Below are 27,317 nucleotides of genomic sequence, written 5' to 3'. Positions count from 1 at the left end.
CCAAGTATAGGGTTGTGATGTAGTAATAAACTCGGTGAGACCGAGGTCGAATCCCAAGGGACTGAAACCTGTACGTTATCTGAAACTAGGTAGAATTAAAATTAGACTAAGATGAAATCTAAATAGAATGACCTTTTAGGGAATAATTGTGAAATAATTATTTAAAACTTAAGAAAATCAGAATTAGAAACTAGGGATTCAGAGGATCCACTTGTAGAGATCAGGGAGATCTTATGCCCGCTTCAAGAATTATGGAAATTGAACTGAACTTGTTTTAGTTTTCAAGAGATGAAAGGTACATGAATTAGAGTGGATTCCATTACCAAACCATGCCCAGGAGACAAAGCAAATAACAGAATTAAATCAATTACCAACCAATCAACAATGCATGAAGGTTAGGAAGGGTACCGTCATCCAACCATGCCCATGAGATGATGGTGAACAACAGGGCTTCCTGACGTCATAAACATCAAAAGGATGAAGAAAATATTCAAAGCCATTGCAAACCCATTGTAATTTCAGTCACAATAGACCATTAAAGACTAAAAAAAAAACATTCCTTCGATAATCAACTAAAATCAAATTCAATTCATAAATTTAAAATAGAGTCTCCCATCTCGCTATAAGCTTCACCTCTTAGCCCTAGCTAAGAGGTTTAGCCGATCACAGACATGATTAGGCTAGATTCAAAATAAAAAGAAAAAAGGAAAAGACAAAACCAGATCTCTCCCTCTCTCTGCTCACGTCCAGCCAAAGCCGTGCTCACGTCCAGCATTGAATCTTCTTCCTTCCCTTCATAATCCCCCTGGTTCTCTTCCCTCTTTTATTTTATATACGTCAGGGGCCACTTGCGTGCGTAGCCTTTACGCACAGAAGAAACAGGTGCGGAGGTTTTACGCACTATAACAGAAAGTGCGTAATAGAACTTACGCTGGATATTTGGTGGGGCCCACTTTAGCTGTCATTTGATAGATCCAAACTGTTCATCATCTTCTCCTCGGAATTTCGTCTGGAGATGGTCTATTTTGATTGTCCGTTGATGTGGCCCAAGAGAGAACTACTGCTGTAACGGCATTTGAATGGTCCCCTTAAGATCACTGTAGCGGACATGTATGCGTGTACAGCTGAAAACAGTCAGAATGGTTCTGACCAAAAAGGGCGCCTCTATATGATGGACGGTTCAGATCGGACCTCCGATCATTACTAGTGGACCAGGACGACTTGGAACCTCCGGTATTTTCGCACTGCGAAACAGAGCATCGCAATTGATGCTATGACAATGGTGGGCCCATTTATCGGACTCGACAGAGAAATCCACTCCGTTAATTGCAATATTCTCGAAAAACCAGGTGGGAATCACTGTTTTTGGATCGAATTCGGTGTGGCCCATGAGATTATCTACTCCGCCGTCCATCTTGTGTTTGAACGGTAATCTGCCTGTCCGTACGTTCATGGGTCGAAAAGGACACCTAGGTGAGGGTTACGTCTACCCAAGAGAGTCAATGGACGGTCTGGATCATCCATTTGGATGATGAGTGGCCGTATCACTGAAAAACGGACGGACAGCGTCCGTCCACTGTTACTTTGCAAGAAGGAGACGGGTCAACCCGTCTTTGACCGGGCTGACCGTCCGGTGAGCGTCCAGCGTACCTAAGCATTGTGCACACTCAAGTGCAGGTGCGGTCCACTATGATATTCTTAAGAAATCCGTACCGTCCATCCTTTTCCCCATCTAATTTAAGATGCTGAGTTCGAAATTGAAACGTATCCAGAGCTCAGGTGGGCCCCAAATCAAGGGTTATGGGCTGATCTGTCCGTTAGGACACTTGCGCAGGGATTGAACGGATGAAATTCGACGTGTACGGTTAATTTATGGTCCTCGGGCGATGTATGAATTTTCGAGCTGAACGGATGGTGGGAACCCTGTGTTCTTGCACTCTGGATGTCGTTCGGGCCACTTGAGCTTCAGTTTCTCGATTTTCTTGGATCCCTGGCGTGCAAATCTGTCGATCTTGGTCTCCTGGGATCCGTCGCTTGCCTTGGTGACTTCAGACCGTTAAATCTATGCTTTTAGTACCCTTTCCTAGTCCAGGCTCGTAAATATGCCTTGCATCACAAACATGATTAAATCAGCCATTAAACGGAATTATGCTTGTAGATCCAAGCAATAACTGGGGTCTAATATGCAATATTTGACCCTCAACAGTGATCCTGGCAAACTCCTCCCCCGCTCGAACCCGGGTTACCCCTAGAGGATCCATCAACTTTCATCTTCACCCAACCCCGAGGGGGCCTTGACCAAGTGACTTCGGTGCATTTTCTTGCGGGGAGGGGATGGGCTTTATTGATCCTGAGGGCTTGGAGAGTGATGATGTCTATCATGGAGTTCCTATCCGGGGCCTGGATGCTTGATCCTAGCTCATTCAACCATCGATTAACCTTAAAGATGATCTTATTTGCCGACATAGGGTAACCCTCAAACCGTGCCTGATATCTGCTAATCCAAATCTCCCATACGATGATGCTAAGTACCAGACCAATGAGATAAGAGATTTTGAATTCCTTACTAGCTTTGGCAGTCCAGCTCTGAATTCGCTGGAGAATAGTCTGATTCGGGGAGATGGCAACATCAAAAAGACGGCTGAAATGGCTCCAAATACACGTAGCAATTGCACTCAGGCAAAAGAGGTGGTCCAGAGTCTCCACTATAGCAGATCTAAAACCAGAGAGATCCTGCGGGCCCCTGTTCGGCGCACTGAGAAAGAGGGTAGTAGGCAAATGACTATTGTACGGGTTTGTGATTGGCGAATGGAGACGGTCATTAGGGTTATGGCAAACTTGCTATTGACCGTTGGTATGATTCCCATCCTCGGTGATTCGTGGGCTGTTGGGCTCGATGTTGGTTTGAAGTAGATTGAGAGATCGAGTGGTTAGGCTGGGTCAGCGCAGCTGGCAGGATCTGGAGGCTATTTGGATTTTGCATATAACATTCACAGCGGGAAGCTAAAGTAACTCCGCAATTCTGCACGGCCTGATCCATGGGGACAACTTCACGAATGACTTTCCAAGCGAAGATACTCATTTTTGGGGGGATGGTTCTGTTCCATATCCATTTGGTCCAAGGGAGAGAAGGTAGGTGCCTGATGCCATTCCAAGCCGATTTGATTGAGAACTTACCTGCCGCATTTAGGTCCCAAATGAGCTTATTCGTCCTTTCTGTTATTGCGATTGGGAGGCTGATATTGTCTGCATCGCTGCAGGGGTAATATATGGCTGAATTTCTGTCAGGTTCCGAGAAGCCGGATGAGCAAAGAAATCTTTGACTGAAGCATACTTGAGATGATTGGGGATAGTCCTGATGGTTGCACCAGCAAGAAGGCCTTTACCCATCCAGTTTTGAGACCATATATTAATCTTCCCTTCCCCTATCAACCATCTTGAATGGTGAATAACGTATTGCAGAGATCTGAAAATCTCTTTCGAAGAGGATGAGCTGGCTGATCCATTAGTTCCTTGGGCTGCAACAATCTTCTGCAAGTATTTAGCTGAAAAGAAATTAGCCCATAAAGACTTACCTTGAAGAAGACGCCATCCCATCTTTATTCTGAACTCCTGCGTGGTGTCACCAAAAGTTCGGATGCCTAAGCCTCCTTCCTGAATAGGGGTGCACAAGGATGACCATTTGATCCAGTGTATCTTCTTTCCTCTTTTAGAAGAGCCCCAGAAGAAATTCGCCATCGCCCGATCGATTGATTTGGATACGGATTTGGGGATGGTAATGGCTGCGAGCATGTGGATGGGGATAGCGGTCAAAACGTGTTTAATCAACACCATCTTGGCCGCCTGGTTGAGAAGCCTTGCCTTCCAACCATCAATTTTGCTGATAATCTTCTGGATGAGTTGTTGTAAGAGAGAGGCAGAACATCTTCCTTTAGAGAGAGGAACACCAAGATACATTGAAGGGAGCGTCTCATGTCTGAACCCAGTCAAGGTGTGAAGCTTCTGATTCTTGTTTCTCGAGGATTTCGTCGGGGTGATGAAGGATGTCTTGGAGACATTCACTTTTTGGCCAGAAGCTTTCTTGTACTGGGTGAGGAATTTGAGAAGAGTTCGCACATTGGACAACCTGCCATTAAGAAACAAAATAGCATCGTCAGCGAAAAAGAGATGGGTGATTGTTGGGCAATTCCGGGGCAATTTGTAAGGCTGGCAACATCCGGATGAAAACAACTTGGACAGTCCCCTGCTGAAAACTTCGGCCGCAAGAATGAAGATGGACGGAGATAGCGGATCCCCTTGCCTCAAACCCCTTGATGATTTGAAGAAGCCAAAGCTTCTGCCATTAATAATGACGGAAAACCAAATATCTTCCCAGAATCTCTGAACTCCCGATATCCATTGCGGATCCATTGCGGATCAAAGCTGAATTTTTTGAGAACCTGAGTGATAAAGCCCCATTGTAGCCGGTCATACGCTTTCTCCATGTCGACTTTGATTATCAAGTTCCCGCCGAAAACCTTCCGGTCAATCTCATAAGCCATCTCTCTAGCAATAGAAATGTTCTCAATTATGGATCTTCCTTGGACAAAAGCACCCTGCTCCTCAGAAATCAAGGATGGGAGAATGGTTGCAAGCCTTACCGCCATGATCTTAGAGAAAATCTTCATTATGCAGTTGCACAGGCTGATGGGTCTGAAATCTGTGATGAACTCCAGATTTGTTTTCTTGGGAATGAGGCATAATTCAGTGCTTTGGAATGCCCTTGGAATTGGCCCCCCTTGAAAGAAGTCCTTGGCTGCTTCATAAAGATCATTCCCTATAATCTCCCAGCTCGATGAGAAAAAAGCTCCTCCAAAACCATCAGGCCCAGGGGCGCTATCGATCGGAATGGATAGCGCGGCCCCCTTGACCTCCTCTATCGTAGGGGGCTTATTGAGATCTGCGTTCATCTGGCTAGCAGTGTTTTGTGTTTGAATCAAGAGAGACAACAAAAAAAAGAAGAGTGACAGACACATCTACGAACTAATAATTGAGGAAAATAGTAAAAATGCATTTAATGAGGATCGGATGATCTTAGTGAAAATTGGTGCAATAATGATCTGGCAGGGATATAAAATGGAAGCCTCAAATTTTAAGCGACTAAGAAGGTATGTGTACTATTGCGTTTTATATGACATTAGATGAAAATGAATTATTGCAATTAACTACGACATTTCCTTAAAAGTGAGGATCAAATAGGTGGTTATGAAGAGATAGTAATATTCAAGTTATTCAATAGTAGGAACGGTTGGCTGTGAAACCCTTCCTTGTATGGATCACGTTGGAAGGCTAATTCTATACGATTTAAAATGGGACAAGTCATCTTGTTCCATCATTGTTTGCTACCAAAAAGCGGGCCGCAAGATGAATGACACAGAATACTAAAGGAATCTTGTCTAAGTTAAATAGATTGAATAAGGAAATTAAATATAAAATAAAAATACTAATCTCGATGTGAGACCCACTAAGATGAGATCCATCTTCAAGTCGGGCCGATCTAGTTGTTGTCATGATCACAATTGTCTAAGGCCTAAGATCTTGAAATATTTGAACAATTTCACATTTTTCTAACATTGTTTGATACTAAAAGAGCCACAAGATGGCTGACATAAATGGCAAGGGACACTTGTGCAAGTTAAATAGACTAAGCAAGAAAACTTTATGATGAAATAAAGTACTAATCTAGATGTGAGGCCCACTAAGAGACTGATATTCAAGTAGGGCCCATTTGGTTGTTGTCAAGATCGTGATCCTTTGGGGACAAGGATAATGAATTGTATACGATCCATCAAGATATTGGCTTGTGTGTCACAATTTATTGTGTGAATGCCTTGGATTCTGCTCAGTCTAAGATTTGATGCAGGGATCTATCGGTCGGACCGAATTGGGTGTCAGATCGACTTATAGAGTGCGAGATTTCTCAGGAGCAGAACAAGACTCTGTCGATTCGATTGACGGATCCCCATTTAGTTACGTGGTTTTGCATAAGTCGGGGTATTCATGTCTTAATTCGATTACGGTTTATGAGGACAAGTGTTTTCTCTCATAGGGCAAGGGTTTTGCAGGGTGAGAGGGTTTTCTATACTTGTAGGGGCTTGTAAAGCGATTTTTCATAAGGGCTAGGGTTTTTCCTAGGGTGTGCATTACAGAGGGAGCTTGGGTTGTTTCTGTAATCGGAAAAGGTGAGTGGTTTAACTTTATGGTCTCAATTATAGTGGAGATCTTTGCGCTTTATGCCGTGGTTTTTTCCCACAAGGGTTTTCCACAATAAAAATGGTTTGTGATTGCTTTTATATTAATTGGTGTATCTTTGTTGAACCCGCTTCCTCAAAGAGTAGGATTGATCATGGTATTATATCTAAATTTCTAATATATCGGGTTGATTTGGGTTTGTTATGGGCTTGGAATTACAACAAAGTGGTATCAAAGCATAAGGTTATGGACGATTAGGAATTTAGCGAAGATGTCATGGTATTCGACGGGAAGAACAATTTCAGTTTGTGGCACTGGAGGGTTAAGGATATTTTAGTGTCACAAGAGTTGAGCAATATGTTGTTGGAGACTGAAACAGAGAAGATGTCGGAAGACGACTAGAGCAAACTCGGGGAGATGGCTATGAGCGTTATTCGTCTGTGTCTATCGGATGAAGTCATGTACAATGTTTTGGACGAGGAATGATATGAAGTCATGGAGCATATGAAATCATTTACAAAGATTTGTAGCGAATTGTTAATGCCCGGAGATACGATCAAGGATGAATATAAAGTGTTGTTACTTCTAGTATCGCTTCCCACATCATCAACTATTTCGTTAATACTATGCTATATGTGAAGAGTACTCTGAAGATGGAGGAAGTCACCGCAACTCTCATGTCTAATGAGATAAAGAAATCAAGCGATGGGGATTCTCAGGTGGAGGGTTAGTTGCGAAAGGGGGTCAGGGACGGAGATCCATGGAGCGATCCCGATTTGATAGGAAGAATTTTATATCGAAATCGAAGGCTAAGGACATATTCTTCTATTATGACGTGAAAGGGCGCTTCAAGAGAGACTACCAAAAACAAAAGAATGACCTACAAAGCAAGAATAAAAAGAACATGGGTGAATTGGTTAGTGTAGAGTAAGAGAGCTCAGAAGGAGATCTCTTGGTCTTCTTAGGTACGAGTCATCTTATAGATACATGGATTCTCAATTTAGGATGTTTGTATCATGTGTCCAAATATGACTTGGTTTGACACCTACAAGTCCTATGATGGTAGGAGTGTTCTAATGGGGAACGACGCTGCATGTAAGGCTATTGGAATAGGGACCATTAAGGTAAGGATGTTCGATAGAGTTGTACAAACTCTAGGTGATGTCAGGCATGTCCTGGATCTGAAGAACTTGATATCCTTTAGCATTCTAGATACGAATGGGTGCACATTCGCCGCATCTAGCGGTGTAATCAAGGCTAAGAGATGTGCAATGGTGTTAATAAAGGGGCATAATATGAAGAATCTATATTAGTAGGTTGGGAGCATGGTTATCGGTGAGGCTGACCTCAACCCGCAAAATTCGACACAGATGACACTATCTGTGGCATATGCGGTTAAGGCATATGAGTGAGGGGCATGATGAAACTCCATAAACGAAAACTGTTAAAAGAAGGCATGTAAGGTGGATTTCTGTGAGCATTGCATCTATGGAAAGTAATGTAAGCTAAAGTTTAAGAAGACTACATCTATTAGCAGCGGGGTGCTTGATTACATACATTGGGCCCAATGACAGTACTATCTATTAGGGCCTAAAACCGACACGCGGGGTGATACAATAGAACAAGAAAAGGTAGAAGGTGCCAAGCAGATTGACGCACCAAGAGACGTGCACAACCGACTGCACAGTTCACAGAAGCCCAGAAAATAGCACAGGGATGGCCAACGTGTTAACTGTCGTACAACCCCAGTCGCTGCCACGCCAAACGTGCAGAAAGTTCCCGCGACGCTTACAACAATGACATGCTAAGTGACATGTTAAGGAAATGGCTGACGCAATGATCGCCGCACAGCTCCCCCAAACACCACGCGTAGCACGTCACGTGACATTATCAGTCACCTTGTCCACTGCCGTCCTCGCCTTTAAATAGCACAGTCTGCTCTACAAGACTTCACTTCGGACCGTTGGACAAGAGAAAACAAGAGGATGTCATCGAAATCCCAAACTCTGTCATTGGAATCCTAAATCCCAATCACCGGCATGTGAGGAACAACCTTCGGCGTGGCGTGATCACCCTGACGAGAGGTTCCATGCGTCAAACCAATTTCTAGTAGAATGGAACACCCACAATGAGAATTAAGAAAGATGAGGGCGAGGTGCCGCACAAGACATGTCAGCTGGGTGAATCCCATGGCAACCGTGTTTCATGGCACGGAGGCTTTGACTCACATGCAGAGGCAATCCCAGACGGCCTCTGCGGTGGTCGAAACATCTCCCACAACAAGCATCTCCCTCGCGCGACAAAGCACATCCTGGAATGTAAAGAACTCATAATCTCTAGTATAAAATGTCCTCATTTGTGTTGTCTTCTTACATATTTGCTTATGTTTATCTGTGAATGCCTAAGGAATACCCCCCCCCCCCCCCCCTCGCAAAAAAAAAAGAAAGTGCATGCAAAATATTGCGCTAACACTGTTTAAGGGAGGAGCACGATACTTCGTGAGATTCATAAACAATTACTTGAGGATGGTTTGGGTCTACTTCTTAAAGCACAAGTTCGATGTGTTCGCCGAGTTCAAGGAATGGAAGGCGGAAGTAGAGAAATAACTTGGGAGACAGATTAAGTGTCAGGTCAGATAATGGTACAGAGTACTGAAGCGGAATTCATAGAATTTTGCAAGGAAGAGGGTATCACATGGCACTTCTCAAGTCCAAGGACCCCCGAGTTGAACGAGGTGGTAGAGAGTGTGAACACAACTCTATCTGAGAGGGCGAGAAGTATGCGGTTACATGTGGGGCTGACTAAAAGATTTTAGGTAGAAGTTGTCAACATGACATGCTATATTATGAATCGGTCACCATCTACTGCGTTAGACTTCAAAGTTGCAGATGAAGTCTAGACACGCAAGGACATTCGTTTACTCAGGGTTGAGGATCTTCTGGTGTCCAGCATACGTTCACGTGTAGAGTAGACAGGATAGTTGGATCTCAAATTTATAAAGTGCATCTGGGGGTGCACATTGAATCGTGGAATCGGATCGGAACCATTGGATCGGTCCGGTTTGGTCCGGTTCTAGATAGCATCGGTTTCGGTTCCAAATTTTGGAAAACCGTTAAATACGGATTGGTTCTGGTTTAAGGCCCTATAAAACCGAATTGAACCGTTGAACCAAACCGTATATCCAAACCGTGACTCGAACCGTATATCAGAACCGTTACCCGAACCGTAGATCCAAACATTTTTCACATTTGCCATTTAAGACATCATGTATGCTTATGCTTTGACTAAGCGGTACAAAATTATGGTGTCTCATGGAATAGAGACTGAAGCAATTCTCTATCTCTGTCTTTGTATAGCTTCTTGATGATATAGTTTTAGGTATCTGCCCCCTTTTTTGGGCAATATGGGCTTGAGCACACGATACCGTTGTGGCATTTGGACCATAAATGTAGGACATGAAGCTGCATGCTGATGTTGGACTGACCTATATAAACCTTGAATGACATTTATTTTATTTTATTTTATTTTTATTTTTCAGTTTTTGAATAGTGATAAACCTTAAAATGGTTTCGTTGTTTCATCTTTTAGACAAACTGATGGTCATTTGGTGTTCTGTTGATAGTTTCATCGGGATTAAACAGTTGGTGTTTGGTGGATCGGAATTTGAGAACTGGAAGGAGAGCTTGACGTCAGAGGATGCTGGTTACAGTGTTCACAAAATATAAATCACCTGGCATCGGAGGACTTTTGATGTAAGAAAGGCCATTCTTGCTATTTCTTTAACGGTGGATTCTTAAACATCTGAAAAATTAAAACCACCTGATTTTTAGGCCAGAACCGTGGACTCGATCCGGAACCGAACCGTTTTTCACAGTCCAGTTCTGGTTCGGTTCTAGGGTACTAACGGTCCGGTTCCGGTTCCCAAAATCATGGAACCGTTAGGAGCGGTTCGGTTCTGGTTTCACCCCAAAATCGGACCGAACCGACCCGTGTGCACCCATAAGTGCATCTTTATCGGGTATGAGAAATGTGTAAAGGGTTACAAGCTTTGGGATACAGTTTCTCTAAAGGTGGTCATTAGTAGAGATATCATTTTCAATAAGGCATGTATGTTAAAGGTCAACAAGGACGCTGCAAAAAAGTCTGAAACACATGGTGAGGCAGAGAGATTGTCAATGTATGTGGAGCCAATTAAGCTGGTTATTGAAGCTGAAATTCAGCAAGAGCAAGAAACTGACCAAAATAATCAGTTGGATGCCCAGAAAAATCGAGACGAACCATTAGAGGCTCGGTTCGATATGGGTTTGAGGACATGGTTTCTCTTGCGTTGTCGGGTATGAGAAAGGTGTTAAGGGTTACTAGCTTTGAGATATAGTTTCTCAAAAGGCAGTTATTAGCAGAGATGTCATCATCGATGAGGCATGAATGTTAAATGCTAAGAAAGACGCTGCAAAAAAAGTCGAAAACACATGGTTAGGCAGAGAGATTATCAATATAGGTGGAGCCAATTGAGCCAGTTACTGAAGGTAAAATTTAGCAAGAGCAAGAAATTGACCAAAATAACCAATAGGATACCTAGAAAAATCTAGCTAGGAACAAGTAGAGACGAACCATTAGAGGCCTGGTTCGATATAGGTTTGAGGACATGGTTTCTCTTGCATTGTTCATAGGGAGTGGAGATCCCTCCACTTTTCAAGAGGCTAAATCTGGATATAATGGTGACAACTGACAAGTGGACATTGGCCATGGCAGAGGAGATGGAATCTTTATACATGAATCAGACATTGGAGTTGGTGGAACTTACAAAAGGTCGAAGGGTTATAGGGTGCAAGTGGGTGTTCAGAAAGAATGAAGCATTAACATAAAAAGAGGGTGAAAAGTTCAAGGCACGACTTGTAGCAAATTGGTACATGAGGAAATGAGTAGATTATAATGAACTTTTCTCTATGGTTTTAAAACGTACATCAATCAAGGATTCAGGGTGCTACTGACTATGGTAGCGGAATTCAATTTAGAATTAGAGCTTCTTGATGTGAAGATGGCATTCTCTCATAGGAACTTGGAGGAAATTATTTACATGAAGCAGATAGAAGGATTCGAAAAGCTTGGTAAGAGAGATCATGTGTGGAGACTGAAGAATCATTATATGGGCTGAAGCAGTCTCCAATGTAGTGGTACAAGCGGTTCGATTCCTACATGGTGGGGATTGGCTATATCATATATGAGTGCGCTTGCTACATATATTATATAGTGCTTGAGGATGGGTCCTACATTCTATTAATGCTATATGTTGATGACATGTTGTTTGCTGTCGAAGGATAAAAAGGAGATACTCTTGCTTAAGTCTTTGTTAAGTAAGGAATTTGATATGAAGTATCTGTGCACTGCGAAGAAAATCCTAGGTATGGAGATTCACAAAGATAGACTCTAGGAAACTATGACGGTGTTAGAGGGGATATTTATAAAAGGTGTTAGAGAGGTTCCACATGGAAGGTGCTAAACCAGTTAGCACACCTCTAGCAGGCCGCTTTAAGTTGTCAACCAAATCATATCCAAGCATAGAAGAGGAAATTTTAGACATGTCACAGGTGCCATTCACATGTGTAGTGGGGAGTTTCATGTATGAGATAGTTTGCACAAGGCCAAATATCTCACAAGTAGTTAGCTTGGTCATCAGATATATGGTGAATCTGAGAAAAGAGCATTGGAATGCAGTTTAGTGGATTCTTAGGCATCTCAGTTTAGTGGGAAAATGCATGTGCATGTGTTGTGCGCCATGTGTCCTTGGAGGAATATATCCCCTCGTTTAGATCATGTATCTTTTCCTTTGGGCCCAACGGTCATGTCGAGCTTAAGGCCCAATGATCTTTCATTCTCCTAAAGGGTGCAATTATACCATTTGAGATTTTTGTTCGATGTCTATTTACAGACATCATTTCCTTTGGTTTTAATATTACCTTTTGTCCATCATCATCTTTTGCAATCACTTGTTCTCTGGAACAATTTTCTGCAACTTTCTTCTCCTTTCAGGTTAAGTTGCAAGGTGGTACGGGCCCGTTTACAAAGAGTTTTCATTGTGATCGGGTAGTTGTCCTTATATCATGTAGGTTAACTATCCAAGATTCATTGTGGCCTATACTTGGTCATCCGTGGGTAGATGTTAGTATGGGTTTTGTGCTTGGGTTGCCAAGAACACAGAGGCTATAATTATGGCTCTGTGGTCATTGATCACTTCTTTAAAACGTCACATTTCATCCCATATAGGAATACTACCGATGCCTTTCACATTACTCACATTTTGCTTAAAGCGATCAGTCAGCTCTATTGAGTTCCGAGGATCATCACCTCCGATGGAGATGCACAATTTGTGAGCCACTTTTGGCATACTATGGGAAAACAGATGGGTGCTCAACTTCATTTTACAAGTGTCTATGATTCACAAACTGACAACCGAACTGAAGTTTTCAAGCTGATCTACTTCGATGTTTGGCAATTGACCACCAACAATAGTGGGATCTGGTCTTGCCTCAAGTCGGATTCATCTTATAACAACTCTTAAGTGCCACTCAAAAGATTCTATTTGAAGTGGTTTATGGTAAAAACCTGAACTGTATCTTAAATCAGGTACCCATTCTTTACTTGGGAAAGACTAGCATGGAAGCCAAAGAACTTGTTAGCCATATCAAAGAGGTTTAAGAATAAGTTTGAGCTAACCTAAAATGTGCTAATGCTGGTATATAGAAGCGGTTCATGTTTGTTTTAGTCACAAGTTAAAAGAAAGGTTATGAAGAACAAAAATGTTCGTTCATGCCATATCCTTAAGAAGATTAGGTCAAATGCATATCGGCTTGAACTACCCGAACGAATGGGGAGTAGTCCTGTTTCAACATTACCAACTCTTATCCATATCACGGCAGTCCAAATCAATCTCCATTAAACCTTAAAGATTTGAACAAACCTTCTTCAATTGGTTCATATGAAATTATTAAAATCCAGGATTTATGGTTCAGGAGTACATGAGTGTAAGACGAGGTACCTTCAAGCTGAACTCCCCACCCCCCGCCCATTGTATTTTCCTTTCATTGTGAGATCTTTGGATCCTCTCTCTTATAGTTGGATGAGCGAGTCCCCAAGTTGTCTATTGTTTGTTGTCACTTCTATTTTCAATCAGACAATCTTCTTTGATTTTTTTAAAAATCAGAACTGAAAACCCACGTATATCATGCAAAGACGCAGGTGACACATCTTATATCTCCTTTATTCAATATAAGTTGGGTGGACTAATCCCTTGAGATCCTTCCCATTTCATGTACCATACTCTACTGATTTTACTTGTGTATGCTTACTGACGTTTAATGGATACGTAGGATCTCTTCTCTTTAAAGTGACAGTTAGTAGTTTCTAACTTTTGAAGTATGAAGGAGATCATCGAAAGGCATACCATGCATTCCAAAAACCTTCAGAAACTGGATCAGCAACCATCTCTTGAGTTGCAAGTAAGCTGTTCGGACTTCTCTTTCCTAGTCTTTATACTTCCCCGTTTCTCACTACTACTTGATGAGTTTGTTTCACCTCTGCGGCAGCTCAGGGTCCTGTTGTCACCACCCACAGAGACCCACATTATGAGATGGTCTTATGATGTGAACCATCCATTTGTGGAGTCCATCCCATATGGGCCAACACTCTGCAACTTAAGCTGAATGGGTGAATTTGACCATCACTATCTGTACATTAATTTATAACAATGAAAGGAAAAATTTCTATGGCTCACATTTTATTCTGAAAATTCTATTAATATCATTACTGAAACGTGATTATGGGATACCATATCTATGTTGGTTCCAAGGTATTCAAAATTATATAGTTACGTAACTGCTGTTACAGAAAAAAACAGGCTGTAACAGTCCTGTAACAGTTTTTTTCCAAAAAATAAAAGAGGGCTGTAACGGGGAGCCGTTTTGGAACAGCTTGAATGGTTCAAATAATCGGGCCATTTCATAACACTGGCCCTGAAGGGGTGACGAGCTGGATCCTGAGTCTAGATAAAGGCAAATGTGAAAGGTACTCTTTATTAGGTGGTGAGTAATCCACCATAAGCCTGGTAACCTTAATTCAGTCAAGACCATCCAAATCTTGGGCCCCATTGAGGATGGAACATGTCCCAATATCATGATGAATTGAGTCAGATGGTTTTTAACCGACTGAAATCAACCATTGAATTTGTACTGCTGACCATTTTCTTTTCACTGTCCATTTGATGGCCATAAATTGGTTGCACTGAGTAAGTGAGATATTCGGAATCATCTCCACCGATATTAGGGCCCATTATTCGATCGGTCTTGTTTGACACATGTACGCCATGTACGATGGTTGAGTCACACCCATTTTAAGGAGTTGGCTGGAATTGCACCTAGTAGTGTAGCTTGTGTTAGTTGTAACATTTTTCCAGATGTTTTTGGCTTCTGAATGGTTAGCAATATCATCTTATTATTATTTTCTTTCCTCTATGTTTTTGTTTTCAGCTAGAAAATAGTAACTATAACAGGTTGAGCAAGCAAGTTGCAGATAAAAGCCATCTAATCAGGTATTTGAGCTTTGTTCCTGCTGACATACTGAGTGGTATTTGTCTCAGATGAGGTGTTGACATGCATTGGAATATTGAAGGATTTCACCATCTTTTGCAGGCAGATGAGGGGAGAAGACATTCAAGGATTGACACTGGAAGAGTTGCAGAAACTGGAGAAAACCCTCGAAACAGGACTAAGTCGCGTGATGGAACGGAAGGTTCGTGCCCGTTGATGCTGATGGATTCTTTTTAAAATGTAAGCATGTTATTGGGATTTATTCTCTTACTGAAAGGTGAAATATTAAATGGGTTTCACAGGGTGAACAAATCATGAAAGAGATCAGTGGTCTGCAAATAAAGGTCAGCAATCGTAAGTTTGTAGTTCTTTATTTTATTCTTTAAAAATTATTATTTAAGAACTCAAAAAACTGTAACCCAACTCGAATGTCGATTGAGTCAAGCAACTCAGATGAGTCTTTCTGATTATTATTTTTTCTAAATTTTTTCGTTGCCATAAATGCTAACGACATGACATTTGAAAAGGCTTGAGGACCTATGATTTACCTGAGGACCTGATCTGTTATAGTGTCTGATGTAGAGCGGGTCGCAGACAGTTTCATGGCCAAGATGGATCAGAAAAGGCCCGGTCGATGACGGAAGTGATCTGGACCTTCGGACCTTAGATCGGGCATATCTCGCAATCCGGAATGAGTTACCTGACCTAAAATATATAATTTTAGGGTAGAACGAGCTACTTTAGCTAACCAACCCCACTACGCTGGGTTGCACAGACCAAAATTGCGAAAAACCCCTGGATCGACGGTCGTTTCCCTACTTTAATTTCGTTTTTACTATAAATAGTAAGTTTTAGTTTGATTATAACTCTTCATCCGTCGGGCTTTAGGAGTTGCGTCCAACGTGAAAAGAGCTTAGAATAATTAGGGGAACGGTTTTGTGAAGCCAAATAGGACACTTACTATTTTTGGCCGAAAACCTTGTGCACTAGTAGACATCACGACCATCTATAAATAGTAAGTTTACTATTTATAGTAAGTCGCAGATTCTAGGAGTTTTAGTTGTAGTTTGATTCTGATTTCTTTCCCATTGCTTGGTACCCCTATTTAAAGGGTTGTGAACTTGTTTTTAGTCATCAATTAATCAATTTCGAATTTCTTAGAATTTATTTCTATTTTTTTGCTTTCTTTCCTCACGGATTCGAGAAGTCTCTTTGAAGAGTCCAGAGAAGCTCCGTGGATTCGGAGTAGTTATCCTCCTCACGTTCATCCCTGCATCAGTGTCGAATGGCGAAACAAGATTTTCTTTTTCATGTTTCTACCATGTGGGGTGTAAATAGAACATGACCATGAGAGTTTTCAAACCTATCCCAATCCCTTTTGAATGGTTTATTTTTTTTTCTTCAGCTGGCACCTATTGTTTGGTATCTCTGAGGTCATACTCTCATTGGTGGAGAGAGATATTCTTTCTTTTCAATTATACTTTTCTATGATTGACATTTGAAAAGGCTTGAGGACCTAATCTGTTATGGCGTCGAACGGCGAAACAGGATTTATTATTATTATTTTTTATTTTTTTCATGTTTCTTCCATGTGGGGTGTACATAGAACATGACCATACGAGTTTTCAAACCTATGCCAATACCTTTTGAATGTTTTTTTTCAATCTTCTGCTGGCACATATTGTTTGGTATCTGAAGTCATACTCTCATTGGTGGAGTAGGTGTTTTTTTTTTTTTTTTTTTTTTTTCAATTATACTTTTCTATGATGTAAATACTCTCATTGGTGGAGTAGGTGTTTTTTTTTTTTTTTTTTTTTTTTCAATTATACTTTTCTATGATGTAAACTCCTTTATAAGGTTTACGAGTCTACCCTCATTGGTGAAGAAAGTGTATTTTTTATTTCTTTTCAATTATACTTTTCTATGATGTAAACTCCATTATAAGGCTCACGAGTCTTTTACAGCATATGACCGCGGGATTTTGATTGCGCCATTCAAAATCAAGACTCATCAGTAGCCAATCCCTTTTGTATAGGTTTTTCAACTGGCACCAATTAGGTGTTATTTGAAATAAATGCTCATTGGTGGAGATTTGGGGTTAGATTTTTTTTTTGTTATCCCTTTCTTTGATGTAAAGTCCTTTGTGAAGGTGTGGGAGACTGCGTAAATGGTAGTTTGTGAATTGTTAAGATTATTAATCTTTGCGAGGAGAAAAATTCCTGTCTTGCGTTTATTTTGGTGGCTTCCAACACCACTTGTGTAGATCTCTTTACGATTCCTTTTTTCTTCTTTATTTCTGGTTCTTCAACTTGACCAGACCCGGCCAGACATTGAGCTGAGTCAGGTTTTCATGGTTTTGAGCTATGGTTTGTACTTGAGGGCTGATCACTTACAATCTGCTTGTAGCCAACCTACAACCTATCTTTACAGTGATTTAGGTTGGCGAAAGAAAAGTTCTGAAATTAGGGTTGAACCTTAACAAGCGCCTGTAAGTGATCATTTGCTCATTATACCTTGCATGGGCTTTGCAAATTTTCAGCATATCTCGAGTTTTTAATTAATTTCTACTAGTGGGGTCCTATGGTTCAGGTGTTGGCATTGTCATTTCCCATGCGGCTGGGCCATGCACGGAAGACTCCCCAAGATTAAAAGATCCTACAAATCGAATCTTTGGCCCTCATTTTTATTTGTAAATGGACACTGCTCTATTTTATTTCCTGTCCATTTGCTCAACACATTTGATTGTTGGGATCTTTCCATTCTGGAGATTAAAAAAACCGATAACTTTCTATATAAAAGGCGGCTTCATGTGTTCTTACATCTCATATATCTAACATTTTCAGGGAGTTAAATTGATGGAAGAGAACATGCGACTTAGACAACGAGTAAGTGCCATTTGCTTTCGCTTTCACTGGAAATAGTGCCCTTTTTAAAAAATTTCTTTTGGGAAAATGGCCAGAGCCCCATTTAAAAATAACCATGGGGCCAAATAGCCCCTCATATTAATTTTTGTTTACAAGTAGTGCCCTTGTACAGACTGTTAGAAAAGCGTTATTTTCCATATTGGCGAAATGATATCCCAAACACAAGCACCCAGCCATGGTTTGATGACTTGGAATCATTTTGACAGCATGAGCCACCTATATGGTTCACCTCTGGCTCAGGACTGAACGAGTTGATCTGAGCTACCGAGTCTTTAACCATCCATTGAACGTGACATGGGTGGATCAGACTCTGGTCATCATGTACCTACATGGTGAAAGATCTTGCCCAAAAAATCAGACGAGGTGTTCTTTGGATGATCGATGTGTGGATGTAAAATTGGCTTTTTACCCCTAGTTTTTGGTCCACTTCACATGTTGCACCCAATAAGACAAGGGCTAGAACAAGTTCGTCTTCCAAATCTCTCAATTTCTCAAATCTACTTCAATCATATTACAATAAACTCTCTCAACCTTCACTTAATCAAAACTAAAATTCTATCCACCACTTAAGTAACTAACCATAAGACGATTTACCAAAAATAACATTTCCAACTCAGTTCAAATGTAGAGCAAATAGGGCAAACCAGGGTTTTGTTGGAGATTAAGTGCCAGGACCACAGAATCCATTTCATCATGGACATTGATAGGGGCCCCACTTATGCAATCCAACTGGTCTAGGTGACCGTTGGCCCATGCAATTGCATGGGTTTGGGCACAGCATTTGTATATTGAGAGATAGTGCTGGAGACTATCCAAATCATTCATGACTGAGCGAGCAAGCCTAATGGTGCATTTCATGATTAATATTATTTGATCAATGTGAAACACCGGCCCTACTCTATTCATGACAAGGCCCACAATTTGGATTGTATATATTGCTCTAAGTCTACGCCATCTGTATGGTGGGTGTGGTGGGTGATGCATCATGCCCCAAATGATAGTGGTTATCCGTCTAGTGATTCGATTAACTCAGGGTTTATCACATTTGTAAGGACTGAGTTATTCATTGATTTTTCTGTTACAAAAGGACTTTTCTGGAATTGTCCCAGTGGTTTTTTTCAAGGGGTCTTTTGTTAGTTTCTCCTTTTCTATTAAACTTTTCTCTTTTCTTCACCCTTGCAGATTATAGAAATGTCTAAAGGTGACTCTAAAGGTGACAGGCAGATAATAGAATCAGAGATTGTTGTGAACGAAGATGGCCAGTCGTCGGATTCAGTCACAAATGCATGCAACTCTGGCGCTCCTCAAGATTACGAGAGCTCTGATACATCTCTTAAGTTGGGGTGAGTAGATACGTTCACTTCAGAAAATTATGTCAAGGGGGCTTTTGGATCTTAAGTTACTTAAGATAATCTGCTTATGCCCCAAGTAACATATCCAGGTTTCTACTTATTAAGCTGAAGTGATTAATTAACTTTTAAGTAAAAAAGTTAATTATAATTGATCTGAAACCAAACTAACTTATCTCAAATAAGTTACTTATCTACTACTGTAAGTAGAAAAAGTAACTTGTTTTGGTGGGTTTCCAAGTGGGTCCTAAATGGCATGCTCACATGACCAGGAAGCCGAAGGACCCCAAGTATCTTGGCAGAGCCTTAGATCATGATCTGCACTGTCCATGTAGTGGGTTGCTAAACCGTAGTGACCTGACCATTCTGTCTTGTTGGGCTTCTCCCAGTTGAATGTGGACCATAATTCAAAAATTGGGAACCCGGACTCAACTTAGTCGGGTCAGGTTGACTCGGATTCTTGGACGTCTTTAGTCGGCTTGATGCAACTTGATATTTAAAACATTAGTTAATAGTATTTAGATTTGGAAGTAGTTATATATACTTTATCTAGGGAGAGGGTCTCAAGTCCAACCAGTTAGACACAAGTTATGTTCCAACAAGCATCATGCAATATCCATCCGTCTTAAGTTTGCCCCATTATAAAGATCGCATAGTGCAAAATTCAGCCACACGTACTTATTGAGTGGACTAGACTTGTATTATGTTATTTACGGTAATACATTGTTTCTATACGCCCACTAAATAAATAAGGCTGATTTTTTTTTGCATTAGGCGATTCTCAAGGTGGGGCCTACCCATTGAAAGGATTGGATGTTGCATTTAGATGATAAATAGGAAATTATCCATTGGGTGGACGTGACTTTGAGTCCAATTTGGACTCAGACCTTCCCATACATAATTGGTAGAAAGTGACCGGTCAGCAGCTTAGTATACCAGCTAGACCGAGTCAAAGGTTGAGCCTTCTTACTTTTCGAGTCAACAAGCAGCTTAGCCTAGAACCACGCTGATTCGAATAACTAAGTTTTAGAATTATGATGCGTACTGAAACCCTTGTCGAATAACTAAGTTTTAGAACTATGATGCGTACTGAAACCCTTGTTCGAACCTTGCATTTGTATGTCACCCACTGGATTGAGGATCTCTAGTCGCTGGACTGAGGATCTCTCGTCACTGTGGTCTTTACTACCTGACTTGTCCACAGTTTGACCACGATGGATGGTCCAGATCACGCCCTTTAGATTTTCATGTAGAAAATTTGTGTTATGTCATTTGATTTTCTTTTCAACAAGGTAATTGATGGGCCACCTTTTGGATAGACCATGTGATGCAGGATGTGGTATAGATACATTCCCAATATGATTGGACCAAAAGAAGGCTAAACGAAAGTAGAAGTAATCTGTTAGGTTTGGGTCCAGTCCTATATAGGGCATGATGTGATTGGCCCCAAGTACGTTTGATTCGAAGAAATTCATTTCGGATAGAGAGAAATTGTCGTTTGAAGTGTAAACTATAAATCAGTCATAACTTTTTTTTATGCGAGTATCGTTACGGGATGCACGACTAATCAATCTTTTACTATAATGAGCCATCTAGGGTCAACCAAACCGAAACATATAGTGGGTCATATCTGTCTGTTTCACGAGAAAACGCATGCTTTTGTTCAAAAACAAGATTTTAGAAAAAAATTATTATTTTTAGTAATTCTGATTTTTGTCGTATTTTTTTATTTGTAAAGTTTTAGACTTTTCCATCTTTTTTAAAAATCACTTACGATCATGCTAGGATTCCTTTAGTAAGGGTTATCTAGAATTTCTATTTTTGGCAAATTAGACTTTAGATAAATTTTCACTATTTTTGGCAATTTTCAATTAGGGTTAGAATTTTGCTACTTTGGGTAATTTTAAATTAGGATTTTATTTTTTTCTTTATTAGTGGCATGATGGAGAAATATATGCTACATATTTTTAAATAAAAATATTCGATTTCTCTTATTAATTCTTGTGGATTCAAGGTTTTGGTTGGTTGGAGAAAGTCGATGATCTCTCATTATAGTTTCATGATTTTTCCTGCATTAGTTTATATTAGAGCGAGGCTTTTCCTTAATTCGATGGCTGCTAACAATGGTGCGAGCAACAATCTCATGAACGGTGTTACAGGCAGCGATCGACCATTTGACAAAAGTCTTACGACATACCTACTTTTGTAATAATGAGCAACATGAAATTAGCGATGGAGCTTGTGATCATTATATCTGTGGTGCGACATTGGTGATGAATCACATGTCACCACCTAATGATGTTGAATTGTATGCCACTACTTTGACCATGAGGAAATTGTTGTACATGCCATAGGAGAGATTTACAACAAAATATTTTTCAAACGGGCCGCACCTTGAACCAAAGGGTCTAATGATTTGATTATAAATGACAAGAGTAGTGGGAAAATTGTATTGAATATTATGGTGGAAAAGTTTCAACTAAAGATAGAAAGGCACCGGGGCACCTCTGTACATGATTGTGTGAGTAATGCGTGATGTGGTCAATATAGAAGCATGTCACATGCTGCTTGGTCAACCATTGTTGCATAAAGACCGGGATAATATTTTTATTTTTATTAAAGATGGTAGAAAGATTAACCAAGCCAAGACTTCTAAAGTGGAGGGGCAGTCTCTCATAGTCGAATGAGATTTTGTTAAAGAAGTTCAGGTAGGGGATATCAATGTATTAGTTGAAAAGGAAAAGAAGTAGAACTTGTGAACATCCCAAAGAAGTTGAAACCAGTATTACAGGAGTGCAAAGGGATTGTGCCTGATGAACTTCCAAACGAATTGCCCTCCATGTGGGATATTGTCCTTGGTTAGGCAGAGTTTGTCGATACCCTAATAAGTCCCCATTGAAGGTTGTGTATGGGCATGTTCCCAAACATATACTCAACTTAGTCCCTTTGCCCAAGTTACCAGGTATGAGTGTTGCTGTGAAAAATATGATAGATTGGATCATGACAGTGCATGCTGAGGTCTAATAAAAATTAGAGGATTCTAATGACGAGTGTAAGGGAGAGGCTGATAAATATCAGTGAAAGAAGGTGTTTGAAGAGGGTGATAACATACTAGTTCACATGCGGAAGGAGAGACTACGTATTGGTATGTATAACAAGCTAAGGAATCGGAATATCAATCATGTTCTCATCCTTTGGAAAATCAATGAAAACCCTTATGTTATTGATCTTTCCAAAGGCATGGAGATCTCATGGACTTTCATTGTGGCATACCCTGTATGAGTATCATGAGTTGAGGACCATGAGTTGAGGACGTTCGATAACTCGAGGACGAGTTCTTTCCAAGTGGAGGGGACTAATGTAGGAAGTGGCCCAGATGGCTGAACCAAAAGAAGGCCAAACCAAGGTGGAAGTAATCTGTTAGATTCAGGTCTCCTGTGTAGTGCATGACGTAACTAAGCCCCAAGTAGGTCCGGTTCGAAGAAATTCATTTTGTATGAGGAGAAATTGCCATTTGAAGTGTGAACTATAAATCGACCATAATTTTTTATCTTGATATCGTTACAGGATGCACGACCTATCAATCTTTACCATAACAGGCCATCTGGGGTCAACCGACCCACTTAATAGATTACATTCATCCGTTTCATGAGAAAACGCATGCTTCCTGTTCAAAAACGAGATTTTAGGAGAAATCAACTATTTTTAGTAATTCTGATTTTTGTTATATTTCCTTATTTTTAGGGTTTTAGATTGACTTCTTTTGTAAATATTACTTGTAATCATGCTAGGCCTTCTCCAGTAAAGTTTATCTAGAATTTCTGTTTTTGGCAAATTAAGCTTTACATCAGTTTTACTATTTTGGGTAATTTTGAATTTGAGTTTATTTTGTCTTTGTTTGTGGTATAATGGAGAAATTATACACATTACACATTATTCAAAAAAAATATTCAAAATTTTACTTATTGTTTCTTGTGGATTCAGAAAAAAATGATTAGTAGAATTACGTAAGATAAAACTAAAGAAAGGTAGGACTGTAGGATCATTTATTTGGGTCAAGATTTAATGGCCTGACTGGAATTCTACCAAATAAAAATAAAATAACACTCTTCTGATGTAGTGGTACATGTATTCACTTATTGGAAAATGGGAAAATCATAAGTGTTACATGTATATTCACTTCAGGGTAAAGGGTAAAATGATTTTCTCCATCGTTTAAATTTCATTTCATTTGTTCATTGCAGGTTACCATTCTCCAGCTAAAACGCCAAGGAAGATGTTGGCTCTTGAGAGGGAAGAAGGGTGTATTTTGGGTGATCGCAGCAGTGGAATATAAAATGAAAAACCATATGTACTCGTGCATCTTATAATAACCCAGCTCAAGGAAACTGTTGAACCCGTTGGATCAATCGTTTTTGTTTGAAATTTATGGTTGATGCTCTGATTCTGGAAATTGTATGCACGGCACACGTCTTAATGAAGCTAAACCATCACTATGGAAAGGTCACGATCCGAAAATCAGATTTGGTTGGATAATTTTAACCTCTGATCCATCAACATCTGTGCGTAGCATTGGGACGTTGACATATTTTCATTTTGACGGTTAATTGGGCAGTTGGGCCATCAGCCGAATTTTTGGTCTCTGACCCATCCAAAATGGGTCCCAGGATTTTTACGGTTGAGTCGTGCATTCGAACCAGCATTTTTTTGCCAGAGTGACAACGTCTCTCTCTCTCACGCTCTCTCTCTGCAATGATAGTTTGTGGTGTATTGTAGATGGGTCATATGGTTTCAATCATTGTTCGAAGCATTCCCGATATTATCCCTATCTCCAACTTGGAGATGGTATTAGAAATTTCAAAGTATCGGCCACGTATTGCTAAGTTTCACCAATATTTCTAACATGTAAATTTTAGGTGTCACTTGTGTCACAAGTGTATCAGTGATATTTCGATAATATTGTCAACATATCAATATCACTAAAAATCTGTTAAAAAAAAAAAAAAATTCTATTTTAGTTTTTTTATGGGCATGTGATTGTATGCAGTGTTCAATTTAATACTGGATATTATTGGTAGAGGTGTGCATGAGTTGACCCGAGTCGAGCTTGGCACAGCTTGACTCGGCTCAGCCACTTGCTGACCCTAGCTCGAACTTGGCTCGGCTTGGAACTCGAACCTAACTGGCCAGCTTGGCTCGGCTCAGTTAGGTCAGCAGATTAGGCCAGTTTGGGCCGAGTTTGAGCCTAGATCTAGCCAAGTTCGCCTGTGCAGCATTTTCACAAACATATGGACACCACTTTCAAAATCTCATTGTATTTAAAATTTTTACTGGTATTTCATCAAAAACCTTGTAAGCAACAGAAAAATCAAGAAAAAAAAGGTATTTGTTTCATATACATACCTTCCTTGCCACCAACCACACTTTGTTGGGTCCTTTCATCAAACACTTGGTGAGCAACATCAATATCAAAGTAATCGAGTCACCGAACTAGTTCGATTCGAGTTGGGTTCAATCCAAGTCGAGCTCGGGCAAGCTCAAACTTGGTTTGAAATTTTTTTAAGCTCAAAAAATCAGCTTGACTTGGCTAGGACTGACTCGAATCGAGCTTTTTTGAGTTGAGCGAGCTACAGCCCTCAGCCCTAATTATTGGTGATATCGATATTGTTTTCATATCTCTAGCGGGCCCTAATTATTGGTGATATCGATATTGTTTTCATATCTCTAGCCAACAAAATTTATAGCAATACCGATACGTTAAGTACTAGTTTCAATGCAAGCAAAGAAAATAATAGAAAGTGCAACATCTTTTCTAAAATAAGAGAAGAAAGAATATAAAGCTCATGTCTCTCCAATTCTCTCGTCTAATCCTTCAAAATGGCTTTTTACTAGATATTTTACCTTCTTTTTGTAGACATCAAACCCAATCCAAAGAGAAACCACTGCTCCCTACTCTGATTAGGTTTCACAGGTTTTAGAAATCTGAGAGAGTTGTTGTAATTAGGAATTGCAATGTTAGTTTCAGGCATAAAGATGCAAGTGCCGCAACAATTACCACAGACCATGGCATGGTAATCCCGCTAGCATGAAGCTTGGAGAGTGGGGAAGGAAGATCACCACCGTTCTTGTTACAATGGATTGCAAAAGAAAGATTGTAATGAAAGGCGTTGGTATGGGTAACCAGGTCACGTTTAGCATAGTATTAAAACACAACATTAGCAACACTGTTACCGAAGACAGTACAGAAAAATGTGGCATCAATGAAACTAGTAGAAACCCATCTCTAGAGTCCCACTAGGTATCCAAACCTAATCAGATCTGGGTCTGGTCCTTCCAGAATGAGCCAGACCTAGTTAGTCCAAGTAAGGGTACCATAGGTAATCAACTCAAATAAAACTGAGAAAATCGTGGATCCCACTGGCCCAAAATTAGACTGGGACTGGTTATATGGTCTTAACCTCTTATCTGTGGACATCTGTTTGTTGAAATAGGAGCATTCGATATTTTTCATTTTCTGAGCAAAACGGATCTAGGGAGTGGATATAACAAAGAGTCCGACATCACGGTGGGCTCCACAGAGCTTATGTTCCAGGAAGGTTCAGAAATTGGACAATCGACGTTGTCCTACGTGTACAAAATGAGTGCAGCTGATGAATGCAAGAGTGCGAACGGCCATATAGTCCAGCGCCCTCTATCGCATTCCCACGCACTTCAGGTCCACCTCATCAACTTCGACGCGTTTGCGGTCTAAACTGAGAGTTTATTGCATAGCAACCTTCTACTTATGTGATTTTTAAGATTCTATGTCTACGGTACATTGACAATAGCAAATACACTCTTGCTATGATAGTTCTGTGACTTCTTTCACTTCTTCGCCAGTTGCAGCCATTTTCGGACAGTGAGATAACCAAAACACCCTCTAACGTTTGAAATGGCAATATTAATGCTTCCACTTGAACTCCCAATCACCTTGTTTCTCTGTCTCCCACACAACCATTTTGGCACTTGATGAAAGATGCATCTGGAATCTATATTCCTCACGTGTAATGTTCAAATAATAATAATAATAATAATAATAATAATTTAAAAAAAAATCTTAATTTTTAGAAAATTCTTGCACTTTATTCATTACATTTGCTAAAAATGACATTTCATTTCAAATCTCCGATATCTCAAGACTCTCGTCCTTTAAAAAGATTTTCCCACATTTTGCAAGATTTTCAATCATAGAAGTCTTCGCTTCCATTTTTTATGTAGAGTGGGCGGCATATGCATTTTTGGCCCAATTGGACCAAAAGAAAGTCAAATGGAAGCAGAAGTAGTCCGTCCAATTCAGGCCCAGTGCTACATAGGGTGTGACGTAACTGGCCCCAGGTGTGTCCGGATTGAAGAAATTCATTTCAGATTGGGAGAAATTATCATTTGAAGTTTGGTTTAGTGGAAAGAGAATGTAAACATTGTGGAGAATGAAAAATGTGATTTGCGACACCGGTATCAATTATCTAACTATCGGATTTACCTGCAAGGTTAGTCATTAGTTGTGAACTACCTACATTGAGGAGAGACGACAATTGTCGGTATTGGTCTACCCTGAATTGAGGAGCACTACCTAGCACAATAGATGATTCTTTGTCATGTTGGACTTGATTTGCTTGTGGTTTACTATCCTTTTCTGAGTAGCCAAACCCCTTGTGGCAATAGCCACAGGGTCTGGCTTATGTATTTGTAATGGGTGCAAAAGAGGTTAGGACATCCCGAAGATAAAGAAGAAGAATCAGTCTAAGTGGCAAGGCAAAATCACACTTGGCATGAGCAGTAGGTCCCAAGTGGGAAGGTTGGCATGGTGCAATTATGGCAACAATGTCAAATGAAGGAGCTATGTGAAGTTCCCACGGTTTCTCTTCTCACAGGACAAGTGCATTGCGGTTAATGGAAGGTAGAGGTTGCATGAACAAAATTTGGCTAAGCACTGCATTGAACGAGTCATGGAATCCCATTAGAAAATTGGAGGACTCACTTTTCTATTTGTTATCATGGAAGCTTTACAAGAACAAGACAGAAGGGAAGTAAGCGACAGAAGCTCATTCTAAAATGACTTCAGCTTGGTAAAAATATGAAGAAATGAACATAGTGTCCTGTCGGAGAGTAGTAATTGATTTCTACAATTGATAAAAGGTAAGGAGCATTGCTCTGTATAAAATGCTCATGGAGATCGACATAGATGTCGTGTG

At 40.4% G+C, this 27,317-nt stretch overlaps 1 protein-coding gene across 3 annotated transcripts in view; it reads left to right on the top strand.

Moving 5' to 3' along the window:
• LOC131242427 (MADS-box protein JOINTLESS) overlaps positions 1–23,495 on the top strand; it is a 28,633-nt gene extending 5,138 nt beyond the window's left edge. For 2 of the 3 annotated variants that reach the window (XM_058241044.1, XM_058241043.1), the window contains exons 3-9: positions 13,646–13,727; positions 14,754–14,815; positions 14,916–15,015; positions 15,116–15,157; positions 17,657–17,698; positions 18,920–19,080; positions 23,331–23,495. In XM_058241044.1, coding sequence (XP_058097027.1) covers positions 13,646–13,727; positions 14,754–14,815; positions 14,916–15,015; positions 15,116–15,157; positions 17,657–17,698; positions 18,920–19,080; positions 23,331–23,349 — 508 coding nt within the window. In that variant the 3' untranslated portion in view covers positions 23,350–23,495. Of the gene's footprint in view, positions 1–13,645; positions 13,728–14,753; positions 14,816–14,915; positions 15,016–15,115; positions 15,168–17,402; positions 17,503–17,656; positions 17,699–18,919; positions 19,081–23,330 lie in introns of those variants that run through there. The other variant, XM_058241045.1, reaches the window with a different exon arrangement.
• Positions 23,496–27,317: the final 3,822 nt, after the last annotated feature.

Source organism: Magnolia sinica, chromosome 4 (genome assembly GCF_029962835.1).
Source record: "Magnolia sinica isolate HGM2019 chromosome 4, MsV1, whole genome shotgun sequence".
Lineage (NCBI taxonomy): Eukaryota > Viridiplantae > Streptophyta > Magnoliopsida > Magnoliales > Magnoliaceae > Magnolia > Magnolia sinica.
The sequence above is the reverse complement of the archived record's forward strand: the minus strand, read 5'-3'. Positions and strand labels throughout refer to the sequence as shown.